The following is a 21417-nucleotide window of genomic DNA, read 5'->3' as shown; positions in this document are numbered from 1 at the left end:
ACCACTGTGCCACCAGAGCATCTGAAACTATAGAGTCTAAATACTTTAGTAATCTGATCATTCCTTTTAAAGAATACATATATGTGAACGAGTTCTTCAACATTTGCTCCATTTTGACTTGAAGTTTAATTCTATTCTCCTCCCCCATGGGATCTTATTCCAATACATATATTTTACGCTTGTAGGTTATTATTGATTATCCTCCCATATTGATCAAATTGAAATTTCATTGTTTAAAAACACCTTGGGCTCTAGGTATAAAAAGAAAACTCTTTCATTATGAGTTATCATTACTACATTGTTGTTGTTGTTGTTAGGTGCTGTCGAGTCAATTGGAATCGACCCATAGCGACCTTATAGGGCAGAAGGGAACTGCCCCATAGGGTTTCCAAGGAGCGACTGGCAGATTCCAAGTGCCGACCTTTTGGTTAGCAACTGATCGCTTAACCACGACACCACCAGGGCTCCATTACCAATTGCCGTCAAGTCAATTCCAACTCATAGTGACCCTATAGGACAGAGTAGAACTGCCCCATAGAGTTTCCAAGGAGCGCCTGGCGGATTTGAACTGCCAACCCTTTGGTTAGCAGCCATAGCACTTAACCACTATGCCCACCAGGGTTTCCTAGAGCTCCATTAGCATAACATAAACCATAACATATGAACACAATAGAACTCTACCACAATAGTAACCAGTAAGAGCTATACATCACAATACTGGGTTATTGGCACTGCGTCTCTCAGCGGGATGGATGTCACTTTTCCCTTCAGTTCACGTCACATGGTATTTCTTATTGTAAGAAGGAGAAAGAGTTCAACAATGTTCTTACATTTCTTTATTTTTCTCTCTTTTAATGTAAACACTAAGAAACTGTGCTCACAAAAGTAAGCAGATGAGAATGGACAATTTTGTTAGAGCAAAGCCCCAACTCTATGAACTCCTGGGATGTATGGCCAAAAACTCACTCAGGGATCAATTACAGGAAAAATCTGTAACAATCTTAGGTCACCCTTGATTATTCTGCAAGCAAAGACTGGTACCACCTGTGTGGCAACAACAGGACTTGTTCCCCTGTGATGACAGTCACTCACTTTCTCACCCCCATACTGGTCCCCAAGAGCCAAGTGGCCCAGTCAGGCGTTATCGGTCACGATGGACCATCGGACCTGTGTTCCCAGTCCAGCCTCAGTCCTGTGGGCCGCGCCTCCCTGGCTCCACATTGGTGAAGCCCACCATGCTGTCGCTTCCATCCCGTGTGTAATGTTAGCCCTGAGCTCCGCCTGAGGGTGGCTGCAGCAGCCTCCTTCTGCACCATGGTCTCTGGGTCACCTGTGCCCAGAGCTCTGTGGAGACTGCAGGCCCAGGCCAGAGAGCCCCCACAGCCCTGGAGACAGGGACCTTTCCTGAGCAGAGGAGGAGTGCTTGCTGCCAGAGAAGGTCTACAAAGGGCACCCGCCCCTGGCATGTGGGGGTGCCGTCTGTAACCCCCAAGACCTTTTCTGCTACCTGAGTGGCTCTTAGCTTCCTTAGCATCCAAATACACAGAGCACCCCGTTGTGCAGGCCTATGCTGGGCTCAGTGGTGAACAGGACTTGGTCCCCAGCCAGAAAGACCTGTGACAATGGTTGTATGCCAAGCAGTGTTCAAGGTGCTGGGATACAACAGTGAGCACAACTGAGAGAGGCCACGTCCTCCCCGCTCCCAACTCACGCTCGAGGGGAACACAGGCAAAACATCTATCATGAAGACAGGGTCAGGATGTATAAGGAGCTATGAAGAAAAGAAAGCAGGGCAGAGGCCACAGGGAGGTGCAAGTGGCGCCACAGCCAGAACCAAGCCAGGGCCAGCATGAGGCTCCTGGCGGAAGTGCAAAGGCCGAGGCAGCACTGTGCTTGGCAGGTCACGAGGCTGGAACAGAGTGAGCTTTAGGGAGAGCGGCCAAGGAGGAGGCCGTCGACAAGGCCAAGACAACCACTTCGGGTCTTACACTCAAGCAATGGGAAGCTACAGTCTGGTTTGGTTTCCAGAAGGATCTCTCTCGCTTCTCAGGGCAGGGTAGGGTTGAGGGGAGCACAGGTGGCAGCAGAGACAGTGGGAAGGAGTTCTGAAATAACCCAGGCAAGGCGCCGGTGCCTGTGACTACAGGTGAAGGTGAAAAAGGCAGCCTCGTTCCTGGATTCTAAAACACCACTGATTTTAAAACAAGCTGCTAAATTTCAGGGGGAAAAAAAGCTACGTATATCAATTTGAAATATAAACGCCAGTCGTATGACGGATGCATTCCAACAACAAAAAAAAAAGTTGCTGTCAATTCCAATTCATGGCAATCCCGTGTGTGTCAGATTAGAACTGCACTCCATAGGCTTTGATCTTTCAGAAGCAGATTGCCAGGCCTTTCTTCCAAGACACCTCTGGGTGGGTTCAAACTGCCAATCTTTTGGTTAGCAGTTGAGCACTTAAACATTTGCACTACCCAGGGACTCCTAAAGTCAGTTGCCGTCGAGTCGATTCCAACTCATGGCAACCCCATGTGTGTCAGAGAACTGTGCTCATAGGGTTTTTAACATTAAATGGCTTATTTTTCAGCAGTAGATCACCAGGCCTTTCTTCCAAAGCATCACTGGGTGGACTCATACCTCCAACCCTTCAGTTAGCAGCCCAGCACTTAACCATCTGCATCACCAAGGGACTCCCAACTTGAGAGGTTAAAATGTGGAAGAATATTTCAGCAGAGGGGCACAAGGCTTCCAGAGCTACATGGGTTGCCAGCCCCACCTCATCTGTAAAGGGAAAGGAAAATGAGGAGAAAATGCTCAGCTTCAGCTGCCTGATAGGGGCTCAGAAAGACACCCACAGTCACCTTTCCACCTGCACCTGTCATGCAAAGGCTGAGGCTCCCGAAGCCTCCGTGGTCTCAGCTGCTTCAGCTCGGCTCCTCTGGCTGACAGGACAGTCAAGAGAAAGGAAAGGTATCCAGGAGTCTGGCGTGGGCCTCCTTTCCCACACCTTCACCCTGGCTGTCATCAGACTGGGAATGGTTTCACCCCAGCATGCAACTGGGGCTCCAGGTGAGCAAGAATAAGACAGAAGGCGCAGCTCCTGGGCTGCTCCTCTCAGACCGCGCCTGGAGGAAGCCATAGGGAAGCATCATCGGGTCTGCTGATCTCGGCTTAGCGCTTCCCATGGGATCCCCATCTTACCCTCACAGGAAAACTCAGACCTCAGGTGACTTTGGCTCAAAGTCAAAAATACCAAAGGATGAGCAGTGACCAGCCTCAAAGAAGGGCAGGAGCCACATGGACACAGCCACAGGTGCCACAGGAAGCTGGACAGGGAATGGTGTCCACCTGCAGGTTCCCAAAGGCCCTCTCCTGATCTGTGGACTACAGTGCCCACTTTGTTGGCGTCAACCGCCAGCATGGTTACCTGCCATGCCTGAGCTGTGACTTGCTCTGCAGGATGCTGTCACCAACTGACACTCACATCCTCACTCGATGTTCACAAGCATCTACTGCGACCTGGCCAGGGGTCACAGAGAAGCGAGACACCCATGTTCACGGGGCTCCCCTTCCAGTGGGGAGAAGACACTCAGTAAATTAACAAACATTCTCATATGGTGCTAAGTGCCATATGGAGAACAGAAGCATGAGGGGACTGAGTGGTCAGGGAGGGCCTCTTGGAGGAGGCAACATATGAACAGACCTGAAGGACAGGATCCCTGGAGCAGAGGGCAGGATGGCCTCTCCCGAAATCTCCCAGCGCCAGTGCTCCAGCCCCAGCCCAACAACACTTCCTTACTCTGCCCCCTGTGGGTCCACCACTCCTAGCCAGGGAGAGCTGGCTTACTGTCTGGAGCGAGTATTAAATATACTATCTCAAACTATCCATGTCTCCACAAGAACTCTGATGTTGTCCATAACCCCCCTTCAATAGAGATGTGCTCCCCCAGCCCCACCTTCCTGAGAAGCTGGCTCAGCAGCTGCGACCACCCATCCACCCCCTTCTGAGTCAGACTCTTGAGGGGTCCAGGTAACCAGCTTCTCCTCCCAAGAAAACAGGCAGCTCCAGCCCTGTGATCCCCTCACGTTCCAACTATTTCCTGAAGCTTAAGGATATCCCAGTACCCCCAACTCAGCAGACGACCCCAAAGACAAGCACTATTCCAGCAAGGCCCAACACATCCCTGGCTCAGCTGAAAGGGAAAAGAGGATTCAGAAGGGCCTAGAAGGCGGTGCAGACCCCTGCAGTCTCCCAGGCTTCTGGGACTAGTATGGACTCTGCTTACATAACAGCCGAGCTCAGGCAGGGACAGGGACAGGCCCAGTGCCAGCCTGCCAGTCACCTAGGAGCTCCTGAGAGAGCCTTTATCCCTCGGAGGGCTGGGAAAGCTTGTGGCCCCTCTCTCACCAACCAAATGGTGGGGGCAGGGGCTCCTCTTCTCCTACGAAGCCTAAACGCTCATCCCAGCCCACTTGTGAGCACTGTTGCAAACACTATAGTGAGGCCCCCCTCCCCGAGAACGTCAAATAAGCTGTCACGTGAAAGTCAAACTTTTAGTTTGTAAAATCAACAAAAATGAGACTTTCTTTACCCTCAGAATAAAGGTTTCCCAATGGCTGTCTGTCATTCAGTGTCTCCCATCAAGACATCTATGCTGCACAGGAGTCCTGGGACGTAAACAAAAAGCCCAGCCTCCAGTCCTCCTCATACAGTGTGCCCTTGACCTGGACCACCGACCCTCCACCTTGGCCTTGGCCCAAATGAAGAGAGAAGCAGAGGCTGTGATCTGCTCATTCCAGTGTTCCTCACATACAAAAGCCATAGAGAGGAAGGTGGAGCCAAGATGGCAGAATAGACAGACACTTCTGTTGAGCCCTCTTTACAGCAAAGACCCGAAAAAACAAGTGAAACGAGTATATTTGTGACAAGCTGGGAGCCCTGAGCATCAAAGGCAAGCTTAGACAAAGAACTGAGGGGCAGGGGAAGAACAGGCCGTTCAGAAGTGGGGAGGAGTTACCGGACCTGAATCGCAGGGAACCCTCAGGCACCATTCCCGGAATGGCGGCGGAGGCGGGCTGGTCCTAGCGTTCGGCCACAGTTTCCACAGGGAGAAGCAGCCAGCCACACAGACCACTCACACCTCCAGAACCTGAGAACGGCACTCTCGGCAAAAGCTAAGTACTTGCATATATTTTACCGCGCCCCCACTCCCCCCACCCCTTGGCTGAATCCCTGGGCCTGAGATAGACCCTGGTGAGCACCTGGAGCTGTTCTCCTGGCCTTAGGGAAGGAAAAAAATTGCAACTGGGGGGAAAGATAACTTGCTAGCTCCCTTAACTGGGGGAGCTCAGGATAGAAGCGGCTCCTGTCCAGGCATAAACCGTCTGTGGACCTTGAGTACCTTTCCCTTCTGCATGGACCCATGTGGGCCAATTTCGGGAGAACAGGCCCTGGTTGGCAGACTCCGAAAATTTCAGCTGTGCCATGGAGACGTGGGTGTTTGACGTTTGACATTGCTTTGCCTATTAAACAAGGTCCTCACCTACCCACATCAGGGACCTAAGGACTGGTAGCTCTCCACTCAGGTCACCCAGCCACCCACAACAGGGGTCCAAAGATAACTGGTACCTCACAGTCCTTAGAACCAAAAACTTTGGGTGCCCATGGTCCCTCTGCAGAACCCACCCACCAGCATGCTCTAGGGAACAGAGACACATTTTCCTCAGAGACACTTGGGGGTCGGTTCTCAGGCCCCTCCTTTGTTCAGAGAGTGACTCCCTGTGCAATCAGATACCGGTATATACGCCAATCACCCCTGCCCCTCTAACACTGTAGGACAGAGCCTGTACCACACACTTGATATCACCCACCTGGAAACCTGAGCTGAATTCATACAAGAAAACTGAATGGACTCCTAGACTGATATACCTGATAACAGCTCTAGCCAGCTGGGGATAGGACACCAGAGCTCCAAAGGTGAAAATAATCAAGCTAGCTCACTCAACCAACCCATAGGGGTATGCCAAAACAAAACAAAGCAAGCAGCTACAACACAGTAAGCAAGCATAAACTAATACAATAACTTACACATGGCTCAGAGACAACAGTCAATATCAAGTTACATAAAGAAACAGGCCACGATCACCTCAACAGACTCTCGAAACAAAGAACCCAGGGATCTTCTGGATGAAAGTGCATTCCTGGAATTACCTGATGTAGAATACAAAAGTTTAATATACAGAACCCTTCAAGACATCAGGAAGGAAATGAGGCAATACGCAGGACAAGCCAAGGAACACACAGATAAAGCAACTGAAGAAATTTGGAAGATTATTCAGGAACATAATGAAAAGTTTAATTAAAAAAAAAATTTTTTTTTTTAAATCCATAGACAGGCAGCAATCAGAAATTCAGAAGATTAACAATAAAATTACAGAAGTAGACAATTCAAGAGAAAGTCAGAGGAGCAGAACTGAGCAAGTAGAGCCAGAATTTCTGAACTCAAAGATAAACCACTTGGCACTAATATATCTGAAGAAAAATCAGATAAAAGAATTTAAAAAAATGAAACCTTAAGAATCATGTGGGACTCTATCAAGAGAAATAACCTATGAGTGATTGGAGTACCAGAACAGGGAGGGATAACGGAAAATACAGAGAAAGTTGAAGATTTGTTGGCAGAAAACTTCCCTGATATTGTGAAAGATGAGAAGATATCTATCCAAGATGCTCGTCGAACTCCACATAAGGTAGATTTTAAAAGTCACCAAGACATATTATAATCAAACTTGCCAAAACCAAAGATAAAGAGAGAATTATAAGAGCAGAGAGGGATAAACAAAAAGTCACCTACAAAGGAGAGCCAATAAGAATAAACTCGGACTACTCGGCAGAAACCATGCAGGCAAGAAGGCAATGGGATGACATATTTAAAAAACTGAAGGAAAAAAATCGCCTGCCAAGAATCATATATCCAGCAAAACTGTCTCTTAAATATGAAGGTGAAATTGAGACATTGCCAGATAAACACAAGTTGAGGGAACTCGTAAAAACCAAACCAAAACTACAAGAAATACTAAAGGAAGTTCTTTGGTTAGAAAATCAATAATATCAGGTATCGACCCAAGACTATAACACTGGGCAGAGCAACCAGAAGTCAACCCAGACAGGGAAATCAAAAAAAACAAAGCAAGATTATTAAAAAAAAAAAAAAGAGCCCAAAACAGGGTAACAGCGATGTTACTATATAAAAGAAGACAACATTAAAATCATAAAGAGGGACAAAGAAATATAATCATACACCTTCCATATGTAGAGAAAGATACCGCAATACAAAGAAATTAAAGTTAGTCTTAAATTTAGAAAAATAGGGGTAAGTAATAATGTAACCACAAAGGAAACAAACTATCGTACTCATCAAAATAAAATACAAGGGAAAAATACAGACTCAGCAAAAACAAAATCAACAACAACAAATATGAGGAAGGGACAATATATAAAAAAAAATCTACTGAGCACATAAAATCAAGTGGGAAAAAGAAACTGTCAACAACGCACAAAAAAAGACATCAAAATGATAGCACTAAATTCATACCTATCCATAATTACCCTGAATGTCAATGGACTAAATGCACCGATAAAGAGACAGAGAGTGGCAGAATGGATTAAAAAACAAGATCCATCTATATGCTGTCTACAAGACACACACCTTAGACTTAGAGACACAAACAAACTAAAACTCAAAGGATGGAAAAAAATATATCAAGCAAACAACAATCAAAAAAGAGCAGGAGTGGCAATATTAATTTCTGACAAAATAGACTTTAAAGTTAAATACATCAGAAAGGATAAGGAAGGACACTATATAATGATTAAAGGGACAATACACCAACAATATACAACCATATTAAATATTTATGCACCCAATGACAGGGCTGCAAGATACATAAAACAAACTATCACCACTGAAAAGTGAGATAGACAACTCCACAATAATAGTAGGAGACTTCAACACACCACTTTCGGTGAAGGACAGACATCCAGAAAGAAGCTGAATAAAGACACAGAAGATCTAAATGCCACAATCAACCAACTCGACCTCGTACACATATACAGAACACACCACCCAACAGCAACCACGTATAATTTCTTTTCTAGAGCACATGGAACATTCTCTAGGATAGACCACATATTAGGTCATAAAGCGAGCCTTAGCAGAATCCAAAACACTGAAGTATTACAAAGCATCTTCTCTGACCGTAAGGCCATAAAAGTGGAAATCAGTAATAGGAAAAGCAGGGAAAAGAAATCAAACACTTGGAAACTGAACAATACCCTGCTCAAAAAAGACTGGATTATAGAAAACATTAAGGATAAAGAAATTCATAGAATCCAATGAGAATGAAAACACTTCGTATCAGAACCTTTGGGACACAGCAAAAGTGGTGCTCAGAGGCGAATTTATATCAATCAATGCACACATCCAAAAAGAAGACAGGGCCAAAATCAAAGAATTATCCCTACAACTTGAACAAATAGAAAGAGAGCAACAAAAGAAACCCACAGGTACCAGAAGAAAACAAATAATAAAAATTAGAGCTGAACTAAATGAAACAGAAAAACAACTGAAAGAATTAACAAGACCGAAAGCTGGTTTTTCGAAAAACTCAACAAAATTGATAAACCACTGGCCAAACTGACAAAAGAAAAACAGGAGAGGCAGCAAATAACCCGAATAAGAAAGGAGATGGGCGATATTACAACAGACCCAACTGAAATTAAAAGAATCATATCAGATTACTATGAAAACCTATACTCAAACAAATTTGCAAACCTAGAAGAAATGGATGAATTCCTAGAAACACACTACCTACCTAAACTAACACAAACAGAGGGAGAACTAAATAGACCCATAACAAAAGAAGAGATTGAAAAGGTAATCAAAACACTCCCAACAAAAAAAAGCCCTGGTCCGGACACTTCACTGCAGAGTTCTACCAAACTTTCAGAGAAGAGTTGACACCACTATTACTAAAGGTATTTCAGAGCAAAGAAAAGGATGGAATACTACCAAACTCATTCTATGAAGCCACCATATCCCTGATACCAAAACCACATAAAGACACCACAAGAAAAGAAAATTATACACCTATATCCCTCATGAATGTAGATGTAAAAATCCTCAAAAGAAATTCTAGCCAGTAGAATTCAACAACATATCAAAAAAATAATTCACCATGACCAAGTGGGATTCATACCAAAAAAAAAAAAGTTTTTTTTTTTTTTATGTAGGGATGGTTCAACATTAGAAAAACAATTAATGCACTCCACTGCAGAAATAAAACAAAAGACATGAATCACATGATTTTATCAATTGATGCAGAAAAGGCATCTGACAAAGTTCAACACTCATTCATGATAAAAACTCTTAGCAAAATAGGAATAGAAGGAAAACTCCTCAACATAATGAAGGTCATTTATAGCAAGCCAACGGCCAATATCACTCTAAATGGAGAAAGCCTGAAAACATTCCCATTGAGATCGGGAACCAGACAAGGGTGCCCTTTATCACCACTCTTATTCAACATTGTGCTGGAAGTCCTAGCCAGAGCAATTAGGCTAGATAAAGGAATAAAGGATATCCAGATTGGTAAGGAAGAAGTAAAAGTATCTCTATTTGCAGATGACATGATCTTGATCTTATATACAGAAAACCCTAAGGAATCCTCCAGAAAACTACTGAAACTAATAGAAGAGTTCAGCAGAGTATCGGGATACGAGATAAACGTACAAAAATCAGTTGGATTCCTCTACACCAACAAAAAGAACACCGAAGAGGTAAATCACTGAATCAATGCCATTTACAGGAGCCCCCAAGAAGATAAAATACTTAGGAATAAATCTTACCAGAGATGTAAAAGACACAAAGACTTACACAAAGAAAACTACAGTACACTTCTGCAAGAAACCAAAACAGACTTAAATAAGTGGAAGAACATACCTTGCTCGTGGGTAGGAAGACTGTTTAACATTATAAAATGTCTATTCTACCAAAAGCGATCTATACATTTAATGCAATTCCGATCCAAATCCCAAGGTCATTCTTTAATGAGATGGAGAAACAAATTACCAACTTCATATGGAAGGGAAAGAGGCCCCAGATAAATAAAGCATTACTGAAAAAGAAGAACAATGTGGGAGGCCTTCCTTTACCCGATTTTAGAACCTATTATACCACCACAGTAGTCAAAACAGCCTGGTACTGGTACAACGACAGATACACGGACCAATGGAACAGAATTGAGAATCCAGGCATAAATCCATCCACGTATGAGCAGTTGATATTTGACAAAGGCCCCAAAACAGTTAAATGGGGAAAAGACAGTCTTTTTAACAAATGGTGCTGGCATAACTGGATATCCATCTGCAAAAAAATGAAACAAGACCCATACCTCACTCCATGCACAAAAACTGACTCAAATTGATCGAAGACCTAAATATAAAATCTAAAATGATAAATATCACGGAAGAAAAAATAGAGACAGCGTTAGGTGCCCTAATACATGGCATAAACAGTATACGAAGCATTACTAACAATGCAGAAGAGAACTAGATAACTGGGAGCTCCTAAAAATCAAACACCTATGCTCATCCAAAGACTTCACCAAAAGAGTAAAATGACCACCTACAGACTGGGAAAAAGTTTTTAGCTATGACATTTCTGATCAGTGCCTGATCTCTAAAATCTACATGATACTGCAAAAACTCAACTGCAAAAATTAAAAAATGGTCAAAAGATATGAATAGACACTTCACGAAAGAAGACATTCAGGTAGCTAACAGATATATGAGGAAATGTTCATGATCATTAACCATTAGAGAAATGCAGATCAAAACTACAATGAGATTTCATCTCACTCCAAGGAGGCTGGCATTAATCCAAAAAACACAAAACAATAAATATTGGAGAGGCTGTGGAGAGACTGGAACACTTATACACTGCTGGTGGGAATGCAAAATGGTACAACCACTTTGGAAATCGATTTGGGGCTTCCTTAAAAACCTAGAAATAGAACTACCATACGATCCAGCAATTCCACTCCTTGGAATATAGCCTAGTGAAATAAGAGCCTTTACACGAAGAGATATACGCACATCCATGTTTACTGCAGCACTGTTTACAAAAGCAAAAAGATGGAAGCAACGAAGGTCCCCATCAACGGATGAATGGATAAATTATGGTATATTCACACGATGGAATACTACGCATCAATAAAGAACAGTGAGGAATCTGTAAAGCATTTCATAACACGTAGGAACCTGGAAGGCATTATGCTGAGTGAAATTAGTTGCAAAAGGACAAATATTGCATAAGACCACTATTATAAGAACTTGAGAAATAATTTAAACTGAGAAGAAAACATTCTTTTGTGGTTGTGAGATGGGGGAGGGAGGGAGGGAGGATGGGAGAGGGGCATTCACTAGATAGTAGATAAGAACTATTTTAGGGGAAGGGAAAGACAGTACACAATACATGGGAGGTCGGCACAATTGGACTAAACCAAAAGCAAACAAGTTTCTTGAATAAACTGAATGCTTCGAAGGCCAGCACAGCAGGGGCAGGGGTCTGGGGACCATGGTTTCAGGGGACATCTAAGTCAATTGACATAATAAAATCTACTAAGAAAACATTCTGCATCCCACTTTGAAGAGTGGCATCTGGGGTCTTAAACGCTAGCAAGTAGCCCTCTGAGACGCATCAATTGGTCTCAACCCACCTGGAGCAAAGGAGAATGAAGAACACCAAGGACACAGGGCAATTACGAGCCCAAGAGACAGAAAGGGCCACATGAACCAGAGACTACATCATCCTGAGACCAGAAGAACTACTAGATGGTGCCCGGCTATAACCGATGACTGCCCTGACAGGGAGCACAACAGAGAACCCCTGAGGTAGCAGGAGAGCAGAGGGATGCACACCCCAAATTCTCAGACCAGACTTAACGGTCTGACTGAGACTAGAAGGACCCTGGTGGTCATGGCCCCCAGACCTTCTGCTGTCCCAGGACAGGAACCATTCCCGAAGCCAACTCTTCAGACGTGAATTGGACTGGACAATGGGTTGGAGAGGGATGCTGGTAAGGAGTGAGTTTCTTGGATCAGGTGGACACTTGAGACTATGTTGGCATCTCCTGCCTGGAGGGGAGATGAGAGGGTGGAGGAGGTTAGAAGCTGGCGAAATGGACACGAAAAGAGAGACTGGAGGGAGAGTGCGGGCTGTCTCATTAGGGGGAGAGTATATGGGTTTTTGTTTGAGAGGCTGACTTGATTTCTAAACTTTCACTTAAAGCACAATAAAAATTATTAAAAAAAAAAAAAAGACATAGAGAAAAAAACAAAACTGATAGATAAGTGATGGGTGGGAGAGTAGACAAACGAGGCTCCAGGCAGGAGAACTCCTGAACCGAAGGAACCTTCCTGTACCTGTAAGGCAAAGGGAGGCCCCAGTGCGGACCTGGCAGCTCTACCTCAGCACAGTCCAAGTGAGAAGAAGAGTCGACAGGACAGGCCAAGCGCAGGGTGTCCCAGGGCTCGTGGCCAAGGGGCACAAGGAGCCGCTTCCTGTGCCAAGAGCTCTGATGACCAGCCGCTCAAGGCCATCTTTGCCACTGAGGAGCCACGGACTCACCTGCTCCCCAGGAGCTCAACCGCAGGGAAAGAGGTATTCACTCACCTACTCACTCACCCAACAACATGTATCAAGCACCTACTGCGTGCCAGGCATGGTGCCAGATGCCGGGGCGACAGCAGGAGCAGGCACCCAGGGTCCCTGCCCTCACATAGCACTCCGTCTGAAAGAGCACCAAGTATCCAACAGACAAAAAAGCAGGGCCCGTAACAGGTGCTCTGGAGGAGATGGGCAGGGGCATACTCGGACTGGATGGTCACCTGAGGCCTCTCTGGGATGACATCTAGCTGAGGTCTCAGTAAAGAAGGAAATGGGTGTGTGAAGTCAGGGGCAGAGGGCCCAGGACGTGCCAAGGCAGAAACAGGGTTTGAAATGAAGGAGGCCAATTCCACAGGGAGCAGTAAAGAGTGAAGAAACAGGAGAGATGAGGACAGGAAGGCTCTGGGAGAAAGGTGAAGCAGGGAAATGCTTCTTGCTATTATCTGCCATCGAGTCTGCTTCAATTTACAGCAGCTTTATTGTAATTTTTTTTTTTTTTAATTATAATGGAACAAATCATTGCCTGGTCCTGCGCCATCCTCACCATCGTTCATATGTTTCAGCCCATTGTTGCAACCACCATGTATCAACCAATCTCATGGAGAGTTTCCCTCGTTTTCACTGCCCCTCCACTTTATCAGACATGATATCCTCTTCTAGTGACTGCTCTTTCCTGATGACGTGTCTAAAATAAGCAAGACTAAGTCTCACCATCCTCGCTTCTAAGGAGCTAAGAAATTGAAGTTGTCGAGAATCTCATATGACTTGGATCCACAATCAATGCCTCTGGAAGCAACAGTCAAGAAAGCAAATGATGTACTGCATTGGGCAAATCTGCTGCAAAGAAATGCCAAGACCCTCCAACTGACGCTGGAAAAGAGCCTCTGGCTGCTGCCAGGGTGGGGGAAGTGAGAGAGGCAGGACAGAACTGAAGGGGCTGCCAGGAACAGGGCGGGGTATGCTTCTGAGTGAGGAGGTTGTGACAGGCAACCCAGGGTGACCCAGGGGACTTCGAGCACCCAGTTCCTGGGATAGTTCTTTTTCCCTGTAAGTTAAAAAGCAGTTTCTGAGAGCACCTTGACTCTGCCCAAAGAGAAGAGCCGATCATGCCAAAACTCAACTTCCAATCTGGGAGACATTTTATCACAACTGGCAAATACACCGGCCTTTGGGTTTCTTCCTCCATCTTCCAGGATATTGTTTAGCAGGAGTCTATCTCTAAGAGCCTGCTGGGCCTTCTCACTGACAAGAACAAGTTGGAGGCCTTCAAATCAGGCCGCATGCAGCCCAATCTCAGGCAGCCCTGGTGATGAGGGTCTGTCCCGGCCCACCAAGCAATTCATCCTCCTCCGCTCACTGCTTTGTACTTTTCCTCAGACAGGACGTGGTGGGGCACTTTGGGCTCCCCAGAAGCCTCACAAGGCAGTGTCCTGTTGAGGCTTCACGGAGAACATGGAAGCTCGGGCAGGTTCAGTCACTCTCCCGAGGGCGACCCAGCAGCCCTCAAGGCCCCGTCCTCCACCCCACACTCCTTCCTCAGCGCACAGCCACCGGGGCCCAGCCACGGGGAATCCCATTTTGAGTTCCTGGAATCCTGGCTGTGCTGTGTGACCCTGGCATTAAAAAAAAAGAAAATTAAACCCACTGCCGTCAAGTCGATTCTGACAGCAGGGTAGGACAGAGCAGAACTGCGCCATAGTATTTCCAATCTTGTAATCTTTATGTAAACAGACTGCCTCATCTTCCTCCTGCGGGGCAGCTGCTGGGTTCAAACCACCAATTTTTTGGTTAGCAACAGAGTGCTTAACTACTGCGCCACCAGGACTCCTGACCCTGACATGGTACTCAGCTTTTCTGTCCCTCAGCGTCCTCATCTGTCAAACAGGTAAGAACAATATCTATTTCATATGCTTACCATGAGGGTTTAGTGAGTGAATAGTTAAAAAGTACTTAGAACGTGGTCAGCGGTCAGCACTGTTAATAGTTAAGCTCTTTTATTATGCTCCGGCTGTTACAGAAAGTATCTCCAGGTATTAAAACATTCACAGCTGACATAGTCAATATCAGCGAGACCCAGCCTGAACTTGACCAACCAGACCAAGATCTCTGACCTTTCTCACCCAGCCAGGCCTGTCAGTGAAAGTGCAGGGATTCTGACCCCAACCCAATGCACTCCCCCCAACTCAGGGCTGCCTCCTCCTCTTTCCTCAGGAACCACAGAGGCTCTGCTGGGCTCAGGGGCCCTCTGAGCTCGCCACTCCCCAGGTGCAGTGGAAGCAGCTCCTCACCCCACGCACCCACCACAGGCTGGGCAGGCTCATCCACCTTAGCCCCAGTGCCCAGATGCAAGTATGCAGAGGCGAGGAGGATGCTGTGCTGGCCTGGCCCTGAGCTGAGCACTCTCCAGGCATCTGCTCCTCTTATGCTCAGCAGGACAAACCCTGGAAGCGATAATCCCAGGAGGCTGGGGAGTGGGAGGGGTCTGACTTGTAGCATTGGCAAATGACTTTAGTGTAAATATCCCCACCATGGCCAATTTCATGTCCCTGAAGTTAGAGCTGAGAAGATGTGCACAATTAGAGCTGATGCACACCCGACACCCATTTTATGGATGAGAAAAACTGCCTCAGAGAGGTTAAAACACTTGCCTGTAGGCATCACAGCTGAGTGGCAGAGTGAGGATCTGAACGTCGCTCTGACTCCAAAGCCCACAAGCTTTGCGGTCTTCCCAAGGTGGAGTATCACTTACGAATACTACTCAACCCAAAGCAGGGTTGACTGTGTGGCCCTGGTACAGTGCCTCTTCTCGGGGTGGACTTCAGTCCTTCAGTTGTAGAGTGCAGAAATTAAACTGGAGGATTCTGGAGCTCTCACAGCCCCAGGGGTCTGAGATTGAGAGGGCCCACAGCAAGGAAGTGGCTGAAGTGTAGATAGAGCTACAATGCCAAAGGATACCTGGGGAATCTGCCTGAATTACTGCAGCCTCCTCACAGCAAGAAGTCTGCAGGGCATGGAAAAGCTGAAGATCCCCACAAGTTCTCAGTCTGAGGCACCCCAACACAGGAAAGGTCTTTAAAGTTCACCCCTTTTGGTGGCTCACCAGTCCCAGTCAAGTTATCACCTCCAGAGCCCCACTGGCAGCCCATCGATATCTGGAGGGGCCCTCAGCCAGGGCCCACCACACCCACTCCCCACTCAGGGATGTCATGGGGGGGGCAGGGATGTCATCTGCACTGATGGAATCTAGAATTAGACACACCCAGACCAAGGCCCAGTCCTAGCTCTGTGGCCTTGGGCAACTTAATCTACTTCTCTGAGCCTTGGTTTCCTTATCTGTAAAGTAGAAGAGCTGTGCTCCCTGTCCAGGCACTCACCGAACTCAATCGCTGCTAACCCCACAGCACCATCCTCCTTGTCACTACTGTGGCTCTGGCTCTTCCACTGACACACCTCAGTCAAATCCCACCTGCACAGGATGTGACCTGGGGCTGCTTCCCTGGCCTTATCCACAAGATGGGAGCAGAAAGAGTGCCCACTCCTCAGGGCTTGTGGAAGGGCACAGCAGTACCTGTTAACTGTCACTGTTACTATCATTCAGCAACAACAATAAAATAGCATAGGAAGAGAGAATCACAACCAGGGTCCCATCCTGTCTGCAAAGGCAAAATCAATCCCCATAGTGTTTTCAGAAGGCCTGTTCAATGCGGGCGCGAAATGCCACGACAGTGAAGACAGCAAGCAGGCCCCCATCTCAGGACACAGCACCTTCCATCAAACGAGCCCAAATTTACCATGCAGAGGTCAAGGAGAGCTAAAAATCAAAATAGGGCTCAATGCCCAAGAAACTCTAGTTATCCCTCACCTATTTCAAACAGACACAACAGTTCAGATGCAAACAGTACTGACAACAGAAGCGGACACCTATCATCCCACCTCCCAGGCTTTACTCTATTTACTTTTGATTCCTCTCCCCTCCAACCCCATGTTTAAAAATCAGACATGGCTTCTCTTCACTTCCCCCTCCCTCTCTGGACAAGGGCTCCTCTAACCTCTTACCATAATTTATCATTGTACTATTTATGTATCTATAAACAGTACATACAAGTCTTAATACACTTTTAAATTATAGAATCTTTTGCAACTTGCTTTCCTGCCACTCAACCTACTGTTTGAAGATTTATTAAAGGACTGGGTAAATCAAACCAGATCTTTTATATTGTGGAATTGTGTATAACAGTTAAATGAAGGACTCAGAGGTACATGTAACACCACGCCTTTTATGCGTAACCTTTGCTATTATTTTCTAGCAACTTCAAAACCAAAAACCAAACCCACTGCCATGGAGTCGATTCCAACTCATGGCAACCTCATATGCTACAGAGCAGAACTGAGCTCTTACAGAGCAGAACTGAGCTCTTACAGAGCACAATTGAGCTCTTACAGAGCACAACTGAGCTCCACAGGGTTTTCTTGGCTATAATCTTTACAGAAGCTGAGGGCCGGAAGCAGACTGCCTGGCCTTTCTTCCATAGTGCCACTGAGTGGATCTGAACTGCCCATCGTTAGTTTAGCAGTTGAGCACAAACTTTTTGCACCACCCAAGACCTAGCAAGGTCGTATATGTTCTTCAACACTAATTTCTGCTTTCATAATCAAATGGGCTAAGCTCTAAGGAACATCCACAGGGAAGCTCAGAGACACTAAGCAACTTGTCCCGGGGCATACAACTATTTCCTGAATGGCAGAGCCAGAATTCAGCCTCAGGCTTATCTGATTCCCAAATCTGTACACCTACACCACCATTACACACTAGTCCTTCTTTCTCCTTAATTTTCACCTTCCTTCTCAGTTTTTCTGGCTTCCAACAATTGCCTCTTGATTAGAAATGTATGTCTCGAACTTTCATATATTTACTCCTGTGGAGATGGCTGAAGGAAGAAACTTGCCTGAGGCAAGATACTATGTTGGTCTAGGATAGTGTACAAGATGGACACCAATATAGCTACCGTTACTCGCCTCCAGATACCTGGCTGCAGGGGGAAGCAGAGGATGGGCAGTGATCTGAGTTCAAGGAGGCTGCCCTCGATTAGTTTCCAGAAATTTACAAGAGGCAGTAGCTGTTTTTCCAGTTGCTACTAGGATCTTCGAGTCTCATCTGTGACGGCAAAAACAGCAGTTAAAAAAAAAAAACTGCTCCTGGTGATTGTACAGAATAAGCAGTTCTTCTCTGAACTAACCTTGCTCTGACCTGAGACAATCCTAAGTCCTGCGCTGGCATTCCAAGGAGACTGCTTCAGCCAAGGCCTCAGGGTGACCGTTCTGACTGCTCCTACCACTGAAGCAGGCCACTTTTTCCTCCCAGATCACAGAGCTGAGACTGGCAGTGATATAAAACTGTTACTGAAACAGCAACAAATCTGTCCACCTGCTGCATGACATCAGCCCTCAACCCAAAGCTAACTCACTGGCCATGGGACACTGAACAAGTCCGCACCTTCCTGGGCATCACTGTGTCACTTGTAAACTGGAGTTCATAATCGCCAAGGTCTCTCCTGGGGTCCCAAAAAGCCTTCTGAGGGGGCTGAAAAGGCCCAGTGATCTACTTGTGAAGAATCAGCCACTGAAAGCATATGGAATACAGTTCTGCACTGGCGGACATGGAGTCACACCGTAAGTCGGAGTCCACACCACTGGTTTTACCTTTCGGTGGGGTGGGGGCCTGGTAGGAGGTGGGGGTTGATTTAGTCCCAAATAGAAATGTATGCTTTGATGCAGATAACTGAAATCTTCTCTGAGAGATTTGCTATATGTGAACAAAAGCATCTCTGCTATTCTTCATCTGCAGCAAACACTCTTGAGTAAAACTAATCTGCTTTCTGCAAACTCAGCTGAGACACAGGCTCCTTTTACAGAAACTGGGGAGCTATCACCTCAGTGGGGGACCCCCTCTCCAGCAAGTATTACCAGAAAATGATAACAAAGAAATACACAGCAAAATAACTATTTTTTTCTCCAAGGTCACTTTGAACAGTGAATTTGAAGCTCCCCTTCTTTTGGGGGGAAACCCTGGTAGCATAGTGGTTAAGTGCTATGGCTGCTAACCAAGAGGTCGGCAGTTTGAATCCACCAGGCACTCCCTGGAAACTCTATGAGGCAGTTCTACTCTGTCCTATAGGGTCGCTATGAATCGGAATGGACTGGACGGCACTGGGTTTGGTCTGGTTTTTCTTTTGGGGAGGGAAAAAGTTTGGATAAGGAAAAGCATGTTCCCTGATCCAAGCCTTTGGCATCAGGCTGTTCCCAAGTGTCCTCAAAAACAAAACCCAAACCCCACTGCTGTTGAGTTGATTCCGACTCATAGCGACCCTATAGGACGAGCAGAACTGCCCCGCAGAGTTTCCAAGGAGCGCCTGGCAGATTCAAACTGCAGACCTTTTGGTTAGCAACTATAGTGTCCTCAGAGACCTACTTAATTTGCTTGCTGACTAACAAAGATAAACTAACATCATTTTGCAAATTCCATGTGGATCTTCCATCTTGCATCTTTCAAACTAAACACAGCTTTTTCTCCAGGGTTAAACAGAGGATTTGAGATAGAAAACTATATTAGAAGAACTTTATTTTAGAATCAAAGTCGAATGAGGAATGAGGGATTATTTAATCCTACCTCCTCATTCTTGGTACCATGTCAAAAATAACTGAGGATTTTTGGGTTAAAGGGTTCTGGACAATTTGTGAAATTAATAATAGCAATAAACAGAGCGGGAGAGGTAGCAGTATTCGGCTTGTGACTAAAATCAAGAAACCTCTCCACCTCCTAATTTTCATTTGAGGGCCGGCAAGGCACAGTGGCTACGAACTTGGACTCCAGATTCCTTAATTCCTCTGTGTTATGCATTTACTAGCTGGGGTCCTCTGGGCAAGTCACTTGACAGCTCTAAGACTACTTCATCTATAAAAAAGTGGAATAATAATAATGAGGATGATATCAAAGGACAACAAATTAACAGAGCTTTCAACTAGCACGAGTAAGCACTCGATTAGTTATATAAATTATTCTTGTTATTAATAACCACATTTAGTAGTAAACGATCGTTACCTAAAAATCAATAATTATTAATAGTCTATTACCAAGTCAGTAAGCGCATCAGAAGACTTCGTTTTTAAGCGAAAAAAGAGACTCAAGTTTGGAGTCAAAAGACCTGGTCTTCAAGAGTGGCCGTTGGCATGAGATTTCTCCTCAGTGCCAGGCAGGGCTTGGCTAAAATGATGAAGCAAGATAAGCTTTGCTGCACCTCCATCACCGCCTAAGCTTCTCCAGGACGTCCAATGCGAGGGAAGGGGTCCAAAAGTCATCCAAGTGAGAGCTGATTGCATAGCCTTCCCTAAGCCCGGGGAGGCGGCATCATGCAAGGTTTGTGGAAGACTCCCTCGGTCAAGAGCGAGGGTCCTCTTCCCCCGCCAAACCCTGCAGCTCGGCCCGCTGGGGGAACTGCAAGGAAACTACTCGCTTCCCGGGTCCTGCAGAGACCCAAGAAAAGGCACCCCCAAAACAGCCTGGATTGCAGAATTATAAATACCTTTCCCGCACATGCGCGCTGTGATTTACGAGTGGCCCCCCCGGGAGCAGCGCGCGCCCACTGCGCTTGCGCCGTTCGGCTCGTCCCTTCGGCGAACAGGACAAAAAGGGGGTCCTATGCTCGCCCAAAGAAAAGACAATGGTCTCCGGTACCACCCAGCCACTGGAGCCTTATTTCTTACCTCATAGTGCTTCATGGCTCCTTCACACGGTGGCTGCTGCTCTCGCTGCTACGTCCGACCAGCACGCAACGCAGTACCAGCTGCCTCACGCGCTCGCTGTCGCGGCGCGAGACTAACCACAGCCCCGCTCCCGCCCCGCCCCTCAGTGCGCGCGCTCCTCGCCAGCCAATCAACACTCGGGGGGCCCACCTTCGTTGCTGCCCGGGAGGCCACTCCGAACGAGAACTAGCCGCCCGTGCCATGTGGCTGGCCAGTCAGGGAGCAGGATCCATCGAGGGGGCGGAGCGCGAGCAAGCGTGGGAGGAAAGTGGGGGGGGCCTGGCTGTCCACCAATCAAAACGGAGGGGCCTCCTCGCCGCGCGCCCTTTGACCCCGCCCCTGGTGGCGTCGCTGTGGAAACCAAGGGACGCGAAGGTTACAGCAAGGCTCCGGGCGGGAGCAAGACGTTGAGTGACAGGTAGGGCAGCATACACGCGGCTGGCGGCGCGGCGGGGTGGATTCTGATGTGGGCGGCCCCCGGGGGTCCGGAGAGCAGCGAGAGACGGCTGGGGGACCGGGGAGCGGGCTGAGGCTCCTAGAGACCGAAGGCTCTCCAGCGAGGGGATCCAATCTGACGTGGATGGAGGAAAGGAGAAATGGGGAAGGTGTGGTGAAAATCCCTCCCGAGACCCCCTAACCTGCAACTGTCCCATTCTGGGGGTGTCTTCACTGCTCTTGTCAATGCAAGCCCCGACCCAACCTTGCTGGGCGCTGTGGGCAAGGGGCCGTTTGTCTCTGCCTACTCTGCTCAATATGATCACACTGGCCACACCTTGCTATTGAGCCCTTGAAATGCGGCTAGTCCAACCTGAGATGTGCTACGAGTGTTAAACATACACTGATACGAGAGACTGTAAAATAGCTCATAACTTTTTATGCTGATTACGCT

General features: G+C 46.7%; 1 protein-coding gene across 1 annotated transcript in view; it reads right to left on the bottom strand.

Moving 5' to 3' along the window:
- TECR (trans-2,3-enoyl-CoA reductase) overlaps positions 1–20728 on the bottom strand; it is a 34507-nt gene extending 13779 nt beyond the window's left edge. Inside the window, exon 1 of the mRNA XM_049877151.1 lies at positions 20490–20728. Coding sequence (XP_049733108.1) covers positions 20490–20504 — 15 coding nt within the window. The 5' untranslated portion in view covers positions 20505–20728. The remainder of the gene's footprint in view (positions 1–20489) is intronic.
- Positions 20729–21417: the final 689 nt, after the last annotated feature.

This window comes from Elephas maximus, chromosome 3 (genome assembly GCF_024166365.1).
Source record: "Elephas maximus indicus isolate mEleMax1 chromosome 3, mEleMax1 primary haplotype, whole genome shotgun sequence".
Taxonomy (NCBI): Eukaryota; Metazoa; Chordata; class Mammalia; order Proboscidea; family Elephantidae; genus Elephas; species Elephas maximus.
Note: the sequence above shows the minus strand (reverse complement) of the source record. Positions and strands in the feature narration are given on the sequence as shown.